We start from the raw sequence: 10,062 nt of genomic DNA on the forward strand, positions 1-10,062 counted from the left end.
GACTATACACTGGCTGTTTTAAGATAGAAAGAAGCAAAGCATTTTCTCTTCATGCAAATCAAGCACATCGGCATCTGTTCTGCATAGATACATATCTACACACACACACACACACACACCCACCTACACACCTACACACACCTACACAAGCCGTATCTCTCCCCATCCCACGTGGATTGAATATTTGCCCACCTGGTCCATTATCAGCGATAGTTAAACATTAGCTTGAACATGCAAATCTTGTTTTTATTACCAATGGATAGCTGGCTAGCATTGGTCAACCTTTTGATAAAGAACCGTTTTTTTTTTTTTTTGAAAATTTCAAGACAGAGATTTACCACACCAGTCGAGAGGGTTAAAGTATGAATGACTATAAACTAAACACTATTTTCATGAAGACAATTATTATTTAAATTTATTGTTTTTAGATAAGTTGAGTGACTTATTGGGAATGCCCCATAAAATGGACTTTGGTTTGTTGTACTAAAAGGCAACAATAGACCACATCAAAGGTTTAGATGTGGGCGACAGTAGTAGGAGTGTGTTTTTTTCTGTGAAATGACTTCATTTTACAACTTTCAACACCTGTAGACTCTTTGAGCCACAGCCTGGATTGCTTTTCCATTGTCACAAAAACAGTAAAAAAAAATCTGTCAGAAACTCCATTAAAGTACACAACTGATCTCCATCTTTTATTACATCATGACACAAATTTCAAATATACATAACGAGTACCACCCAGCTCACGTCAGTGTATGACACAGGTATTTAATGCGTCWCTTGGAGCATATTCGAAAGAACAAAAACATAAAACAAAAGAACTAGCTTAGAGAGAAAAAAAACATTACAATAATCAGAGACACTGCAAGACTTGGACAAGATGCAACAGACAGAGAAGGTATAATTAAGACCAGTGTTCTCTTCAGCTTGCCAAAATTAATAAAGAAAAGTAGTGGTAATCTGTATGSATAAGACTAAATAAAAACAACAAAAAATACAATAAAACAAAACAAACAGTAAAGTGAAGTGCAAATTTCTTTGGAAGTAGGAATAAAGTGTTTTCTTTTCCTTCATTAAGACATAAATAATGAAATAGAAACTATCATGACAGAAACAAAACTTAAAGAAATAAAAGGCAAGACAATAGTTTATGGTTTCAAGTAGGCAAWATCTCTAAACCGTACAGACAATCTGTACAAGTCATCCTCAGCCAGTGTCCAGACAGTTCTCGCATTTCTCTCAGGTTAATCAAACTGTTTGAGAAACAACTGACCCTAACATGTGCCCATTAAAATTCTACTCAAAATCCAGCAGGCTAAGAACCAACTTTTCTTTTTCCTGTTCTGTGCAGAAAATGTCAAGAAACGTCCACGTTAAAACTCTTCTGATCAGTTCGGGGTGGATGTCGATAGTGTTTCCTCCCTTCACCTTCTCCTTTTTCTGAATTGAAAACTGTCAACGCAGTCTCATAAAAGCAAATCCACTGATCCTGACTTTGCTTTTGTCACGACGAAGAATTAAAAAGTGGATTTAAAAAAAGGAGTAAACAGAGGAACCTTTGGAGGATTTTGCTGTAAAATGAACAAAATAATGTGCCTTTCTCCTAACMGGTAGCTCTGCTGTAGCTATTCTATCTTTTGTTTGATTAAATCATACCCTTGTTTGTCTTCTACTTTTAGCGGAAYCAGTATTTTCTCCAGCAAACATTTGAAATCCGCCTGAAGCGTGCCGAAGCTCGTCAGTTAATCACGAAGGCTCAGTCAGTTACTTCTTTCTCTGGAAGACATTGGCCAACATGGCTCCAGAGGTGGTCAGCTGACCCATCTTGCTTAGGAACTTGGTCTTGGCATCCTCCCCCACCAAACTGGAYGCAATGGAAATAGATCTATTTAAAAACACATGAATGAATAAAGTGAAATATGTTGACTTCAAAATAAAATCTTRCATTTTATTATATCGTCTCAAATCGTACCCCACCCTTCCCACCGTTTACTCTATATTTTTAGAGAGGAAACGCTGTTTGCCAATACAACCCCCTCCTGAGTTTTTACAGTCTAACGGCTCCTCAAGTTCCTCTTTTGAGTTAAGTTTCTGACTGATACAGAGAAGTTAACATGCTGTATTGCTTAACAGAAGGACAAACATTATAGTTTAACTGCAACTCTCAACTAAATCCAATAAATTTAGGGGACTGAAGCGTTTTTTTGAATCATCATGTGACATGTAGATAATCATTAGCATTACACTACACAGGCAGAATATTCTTATCCCCAGAGTCCAGTCTTCCTGTAATGGTTCTGTCTTGTTTATGGTTTGAAGTCAGCTTCAAACATTAAGATATTTGCAGCAGAATTTGAATAATAGTCTGTAAAGACATCAGGAGTCTCATTTTTAACACAGCGTGTGCATTCTTCATGTATGTGTATAAACTATGTATAAAAGTCATGTTTATACTACATAGATGTTTCATTTGAAAGAGCCCTGAATATTTATTTTAAAATAGGGGGAAACAGATTTAAAAGGCACTAGGGGTGTCCCGATCCGATATCGACATCAGTTATCGGTCCAATATTAGCCCAAAAATCTAAAATTTCTGATATTAGCACGCCAGTGGTCCGCTCAGGATTTCCATCCAGCAGCRCTTGGATCCAGCAAAAATAACTTACTGTAAGTGACTTTGAATTGTTATTTTACATTTTAAACATATATTTTGTTTTTATTGGATTTATTGAGGCAAATTGTCACGGTCTTCTATTCTATTATTTATTTATTGTATTTTATTGTACCCATTGGTTATAAATAAAAGAAACAAGTCTCATATACCTACTGTTGTTTACAGTTTGATTTGATCAAGACTTTTAAAGATTCCACACAACAAAAGAAGTTATAAAACTATTTATGACTTGTTCTGATATCGTATCGGGTCGATATCGGTATTGACCAAAACTCAAGGCTGCAAAATTGGTACTGCATCGGAAATGAAAAAGCTGCATCGGGACACCCCTTTTAGCTTTTGTTTCCAAAACATTTCATTTTCTTCCTGAAGACTAAAATCCATCTAGTGGTAAACAGAGTTAACTCCAGCAGTTTGTTGTTGCTGGAAGCTTGTGTTGTAGCTGATACTCAGTTACTAACACAGCAAATTGTACGTAAATATCTGTAAATCTGACTGAGTTACAGTTATTTTTGTGTTTGCTATGAGTCGATTGACTCCAGTAGTTAAGTGGTAATTTTACTCTGAAAGGGTCAACAAAATAAAAAGTGTTCAGGGAATACTGAGCTGTGCAAACAAACACAAAGACGTTATTGCTCCACCTTTGTTTTTGGTAGTGAGGAATAAAACATGGCACAAATTCAATTATTCAGCCATCTTTAGTAAATAAATGGGAGAATGCAAGTTGGAAAATCTATTTGATTTCATTCAGATTAATGGAAACATTACAGGGTCACAATTATTTCAAATAACTGTAATTACATGACTTAATATTAAACGTAAAAGTCAGGACTACTTCCCCACTGTAAATTATCACTGCTTTCCTTTAAAATAATGGTCTTTTGATTTTTTTTTCTTTGGAAGTGATGTGAATGGGACTGATTGACTCACCCTTGTGTGTCAGACATTCCTCTGTTTTCCACCTTAATTTCACACTCTTTTATCATGGAACTGAGAATTACCTGGGAAAGAACAGAGAAACTGAGCAGGAATGTTACAAAAACAAATATGCCTGTTGAAAATTAAGCCAAAAAGTCAGAGTTACAGAAATATCTTTACACCACCTGTATACGATTTGTCAACAAGGGTACTGAATGGGAGGAAACATGGGCCTACGTCTGTACCAGCATGTCAGAATTAAAACTTGGCATATACATATTTGTGCATTTTATTGCATAAAAATATAATCTGTTTTAAGGAGATTCTAGATAATTTTGGATGAAAGCAAAATACAAAAAAAAAAAAAAAAAAAAACAGCTGATTATTAGTCACTTTGGGAAAATGCTCACATGAAATGGATTGCGTGCGACTCAGACACAAATAAATACTTTAGGTGTGTGTCCGTGAGTGTGACTGTGAAAGAAGCTAAGAGTCAGACTGTCTGCTTTTATTTTGTGCGACACCATGGGAGTAACCGATAGAATAAGGGAGACAGTCTGGTGCAGCGGTGCATGAGCACGCAGATGTGATACCGGTTTTTCTGAATGCACGTATGAATGTGAGAAGTTGGGAGTCAGAGTTGTGAAGAGCGCATGAAATCCCCGTGAACGTATGTGTGCGCGTTGCATCTGCTGACCTCATGCTCTGGAGAGAGCTGATCCATGTCGGCGTGCAGACACCTGAGGCCCGGCAGGAAATAGTTGACCATTACCTCCTCAGATATGACTGAACAGAACGTTAAGGACTTGAATTTCACACGGGTGTATTGCTATAGAGGAAGGTCTTTGACCCGTGAAAGGTTTCCACATTTTGGTATACTTCAAAGTCTTCTCAATATGGATTTGATTACATACAAAGCTGCACAATGAAAAAAAAAATACATGTTAGCATATTAAGTTCATTTAGACTCTTTTTAAACAACCAAGATATGATGCAATCCACTTTTAGTAGTGGTCTCTGCTCACACTGGAGAACATTTACAGATTGGCACTGATGAGCTTAAAAAGGGATCCCAGATTAGTTTTAACATTAGACTTTATTTGATAAACATTTATTTTAACTGCAGAATATAGCCTGTAAAAATACTGTAGGCTGTTTAGTTTTGTAAATTTTTAAAATATATATTTTAAAACGGACAGAGCCATTTTATTTACACGCAAAGCATTCTGGGTAAATAATGACGTGGATAGGTCCTCGGTGTGAGCGAGCTATGTCCACCCTGAAGGTTAATCTTGGACAATATGTGACGATCGACTCTTAAATGAAACCAGAGAGCGTTGACAGAGAGGAGAAGGTAGAAATGACTCAGCCTGGAACTGAAAATATGGATGGAGGACAACAGAGCTGCTTCATGGAAGAAGAACCTCAGCTTAGCCTGTTAGCCTTCGCGCTAGCACCAACGTTACATTGCCATATATGCATTACCTCAGCACAAGCGCGACAAACTAACAAGCTAAACTGAGGTCCTCCATCCATATTTTCAGTTGCAGGCTGAGTCATTTTTGTGTTCCCCTCTCTGTCATGTGGATGGAGGACCTCAGTGATGAGAGGACAATGTGCAGCGCTGAGCTAATATGGTGTTAGCGTCTGGGCTAATGCTAAAGTTAACAGGCTAAGCTGAGGTTCTTCTTCCATGAAGCAGCTCTGTGTAATTAAACAAATTTTAGTGGGTGATGGATGGAATTCTATTGCAATAGTTCAGTAGTATCTCAATTACGCACTATTTGCCCAAAAAAAATGCCAACTTTATTTTTACAGTCACCTAATTACCATGCTATCAAAGTATATACTTAGAATATTACAATGTAAATAAACTAATTTAGTGATCTTAATAGTACATCAATTACCCAGCATAGTCCCTGATTACCATGCCATTACCAGTAAACTACTATATTAGTAAAACTACTTTTATTGGGTAACTACTATCAAATTACTGTTAAGTAGTACCTCAATTATACAGTATATTATTAACCAAAAGAATACAAACATATGTTCTTACAAAGTAATTACATGGTAAGTTATTGTAATTCCCAGGTAAATGCACAGTAAAATGTTATTACTTAGCATGGAAAATACTAGGTAATTGCATGGTAATTAGGGGACTGTAAAATAAAGGGTTACCAGTTCCTTTTATTTAAACAAAATGAGTCATGATCTGGTAAGAAGGGATGTTGGTAACACAAGACAGTTAAGAAAGGCTTACTACAAAGTATCAAAACATTTATATTGATTGCCCTTTGCCCTCTCTCCAGGCTTTCTAGATCATCCTTATAACTGTGGTTTCAAATATTTGATTAAAAGGAGGAAAACCAATAAACCAGTGGTCACAATCAGATGCAGAGCTCCTGTGTAAGCATGGGAGATTCTTACAGACCTGCAGTGTTCAACAATCAGATCTTTGTGGAGGAGTTCCCAGACTGAGAAAACTCCCTCAAAAAAAAAACAACCACCTCATATTTGACTCAACAAAGGATTAAATCTTCAGCCAGGATTCCCAACAGCAATTATGAAGGAAATAAGGCATCAGCTTATAAATGGCTCAGCTGCTTCTTCACATCATTTCTGTGACCGAGGCCTCGACCCATCAACCTGTCCTGGAACACATCAATAAAACTTGATTGATCCCAAGCCCTGAAATATGGCGAAGGGATGTTAAAAAGACTGTAGAAGTTGTAAAGTAACTAATTACAAATACTTTGTTACTGCACTTAAGTAGAAATTTTGGTTGTCTGTATTTTACTTGAGTAATTATTTTCAGCCTACTTTTTTATTTCAACTTCCATTTTTTAAAAAAGTAAGAAGAAGAAATTTGTTACTCCCATTTCATTTAATTTTTATTGTTAAAAAACTATATCTTGATAAATTGTGCGTCCTGCATAGAGTGAACTTAATTGTGGTTGGATGAGAAGTATAAATACTATACCATTCTGACACAGTATTAGTTTGTACACAATACATCACAGCTGCACACCTTAATAAAAATGTTTTATTTTGGAGAAATTACCTCTCAATAAATGTCATTTTGGAAAATCTAACTGCTCATTTTTACTCAATACTTTTACTTTTGATACGCAAGTACATTTTATATCAGAAATTTACTTTTGATACTTAAATCAGATACTTTAAGACTCAAGTAATATCCTTTGAGGGGACTTGAACTTTTACCAAARTAATTTTATGATAAGATACTTGTACTTTTACTCAAGTATCACTTTGAGGTACTTTATACACGGTTAAGTTAGGGATGATTTCAATACAGGAACCATCTTTTTTTTGCCATATTTTTGTTAACTGTGGCTCATAAGTGGTACATTTGATAAAGAAGCGTGCTTAAAATAAAAAAAAGAGTCAATAATAAAGTTCTGTAGGTACAAGCACTTTCCCCGTATGATTTCTTTACAYAGTAAAGGGACACTGCTGCTGTTTTGAACAATGTTTTGCCTGACCTCTTTACTCTCGAAACAATGCCAAAAAGTAGTCTTTATTTATTCACTTTTCTGACCGTATTGYTTTTTTGTTTAAGCACAATCTGAGATCATTAAAGAAACTAAAACATACACATTTAGAAAGTTTCTTTTTGTCTGCTCTGGTAACTTGAACRCATTGCTCCATTGTCCACAACTGTGTGTGTGTTCTGCCACATGTCAAAATCTGGGGCCATGTGGGATGAGTGGTAGACAGATCTCTATTTCTATTTTTAGTGATGGGAATGTACAGTTTCAGAGGCTGTCAGACTGATTACAGAAAAAAAAAAGTACAGTGGGAGGTATGCCCCATTAGGTTAGGGCTACAGCTCCTGGACACAACTGCACTGAAATAACAGCCTACCAAAAATCCACAGGAATGAACCTCAAACCAGCTGACCTCTGTCTGTGTGTGTTGGAACTAGGTGGGGCACAGCAGTCAGAGGACACGCAAAGCAAACAGAGGAAAGAGAATCACACAGGAACCAGAGGAAAGAGGTAAAACATGTGTAATATTAGTGCCAATCCAATCCTGAGAATCGTTCCTCAAGATCGGAGCTGATGTTCGGTCCTTTCACACACTTTCTCCTGCTCTCATCCTTTCCTCTGCTTATCCATCCCTGTAATTACTTCAAGCCCCAAAATGGAGGCGGCTCAATTTTCCCCGTTTTCCCTGCTGTCGAATGACAGACGAAGTCCGCCAACGCACAMAGTGAACCAAACTCTGAGGAACCACGGCCACAATGATACGAACCAGCAAACCGTTCAAAACTCAGGAGCTAATCTGAGCAGCAGGAAGACCGTTGGATGGGAAATTCTGACAGTCTGACACAGACTCTGAGACGAACATTACAAATACATCTAGTAAATCGTCAGAAGTTCAAGTTGGTTTGAGGCGAAACTGAGCAGTATACGATACTTTCCAGCTTAAATAYGGTTAAACGTAACCAAAGGAAGGATACAGCAGCAGGAGAGGGCACTGTAGGCCTCAAACAGATGGATGGCGATGTCGACCCTCTTGCTTTCCACCGACTGACTGTTGTTAGCCAGCGCAAGCTTGTGAAGGTGCGGGAGCACAACTTGAGGAACACAAAATAAATAAAAAAATCAATATATTTGCATTGTGAAAAAAGTGAAGAAGTCTTTAAACATCAACATACACTCGTCTCTGAAGCGTGGTTCTGCATTTGGCCCGACCCGACCAAACGTTCTTATGATCTCCATGTGCAAAGAGTGCTGATCTTGGTACTGGGGGTCTTCAAGGAATGAGGCCAGCTGCATTTTAACACGCTCTAGCAGCTACAAATAAGACAAGGTAATATAGTCATGAAGTTGTACGCCTGCACACACATGAATCCTGACCATGATTTACTTTCATACCTCTTTCTGTGTGACCGTCTCCATGATGGTGCCAAAGGCAGGGATGGTGGAGATTCTTACTGATCTAAACACGGCGGGAAAGTAAGTAAACACTTTGAAAATTTACTATTATTTTACCACCCTTTCAAGTCTACATTTTTAAACAGAATCCCAATGACTAAAACATTATCTGCATAAAAGTGACCACAAATATTTCGAAATGCTCGACTCACGAGATGGTTGTGTTTAAATGTGTTCAAATGATTTCGATGACTGTAGAACATGTCATCACAAGAGATTTCAAAAAGTTTTCAAATAATAAACGAGTTCCAACTTGATGATACAGTAAATATATCCTTACTAACAGTCAGTGTACTTTTTGGTCATTCGAGTTTTCTTTTAAAAACAAAATAATGAAAAATGAAAAACAGATGGTTTTTTGTTTTAAAAACCTATATTGGTAAAATGTAAAATGGATGGTTTTTCTTTTTTTATACTCCAAAAACAGGAAAATGGACCCTCTTTTTGTTTTTGCTATACCAGAAAAAAAATTATTTTATTTTTTCAAAGAAGCTTTCCCATCCACATTGTGTGAAGCACGGAGCTGTTTGTTGTTTAACGCAACAGCAAATCTCGTGTCTGAGAAAGGAAATAACTGCCGACAAACTTGGGCAAATGTTGCAGTTTAAACCTAGATGTGTATCAGAGTTTTTACTCAAGCCATTTTCTGAGCAAAATCTACTGATGCTCCTCGGGGAGACCCCCCCCCCCCCTTTCCTCTCCATAACGTCGTGAAATAGGCGCAGAGATTGCCGTAGAAGACAATCCATTTCTCGCCATAAACACAATTTCTTCAGAATTTGGTTGTAAAGCCAACCTAATAGTGTTGAAATCTGCAAACTGACGAGATAAAGCAAAAAATTAAAATGCCCAGAGCGCCTGGTATTTACGTGCCTTGACTTGCCGTAACAACAACGGTAAACTTCCGGTTCGGCAAAAGATGAAAAAACTGGTCTGTTTTCCATTTTTGAAATAGACAATAAAAAATAAACCATCAGTTTTTTGTTTTTACAATATCGTTTTTGAAAATGATAAACGAAAAACAAACCGTTTTTTGATTTTTCAATATATGTGTTTTTAAAATGGAAAAACAAACCATCCGTTTTTTTTGTTTTTCCTTGTTTTTAAAATGAAAAACTGAATGACCAAAAAGTACACCGACCACAAACGATATATTAAGATCAGTTAAATATGATTCTCAAAATGAGGCAACTAAGCTGATAAATCAAGGACGATGGCACAATGTTACGCAAACTGCTATGACTTTTGACACAAAAAGCTATTTTTTATAAATAACGTGACTCAAATCAACATCTGACATGATGGATCTTGACTTTTTCTAAACAACTAATATGTACAATGACCTCTTAACTGCTAAGCCAAGATAGTCAGGTTAACAAAAACACTACAATCTTCAGACACATTTAATTTTTTATATTATTTTTAAATCGGCTTGAGAAAAAACTAAAAAAGATTTTGTGGTTATCAGAAATTTAAATTATTAGTATAAAGCAAGGTAACAGGGTG

At 36.6% G+C, this 10,062-nt stretch overlaps 1 protein-coding gene across 6 annotated transcripts in view; it reads right to left on the bottom strand.

The window, feature by feature from the left end:
- Window positions 1–665: 665 nt before the first annotated feature.
- Window positions 666–10,062, bottom strand: part of relch (RAB11 binding and LisH domain, coiled-coil and HEAT repeat containing) — a 38,955-nt gene continuing 29,558 nt past the window's right edge. For 5 of the 6 annotated variants that reach the window (XM_014008461.1, XM_014008460.1, XM_014008457.1 and 2 more), the window contains 6 exons: window positions 8,497–8,560; window positions 8,277–8,415; window positions 8,079–8,195; window positions 4,290–4,378; window positions 3,605–3,675; window positions 666–1,885 (listed from right to left, as the gene is read on the bottom strand). In XM_014008461.1, coding sequence (XP_013863915.1) covers window positions 1,765–1,885; window positions 3,605–3,675; window positions 4,290–4,378; window positions 8,079–8,195; window positions 8,277–8,415; window positions 8,497–8,560 — 601 coding nt within the window. In that variant the 3' untranslated portion in view covers window positions 666–1,764. The remainder of the gene's footprint in view (window positions 1,886–3,604; window positions 3,676–4,289; window positions 4,379–8,078; window positions 8,196–8,276; window positions 8,416–8,496; window positions 8,561–10,062) is intronic. The other variant, XM_014008458.1, reaches the window with a different exon arrangement.

Source organism: Austrofundulus limnaeus, unplaced genomic scaffold (assembly GCF_001266775.1).
Source record: "Austrofundulus limnaeus strain Quisiro unplaced genomic scaffold, Austrofundulus_limnaeus-1.0 Scaffold50, whole genome shotgun sequence".
Lineage (NCBI taxonomy): Eukaryota > Metazoa > Chordata > Actinopteri > Cyprinodontiformes > Rivulidae > Austrofundulus > Austrofundulus limnaeus.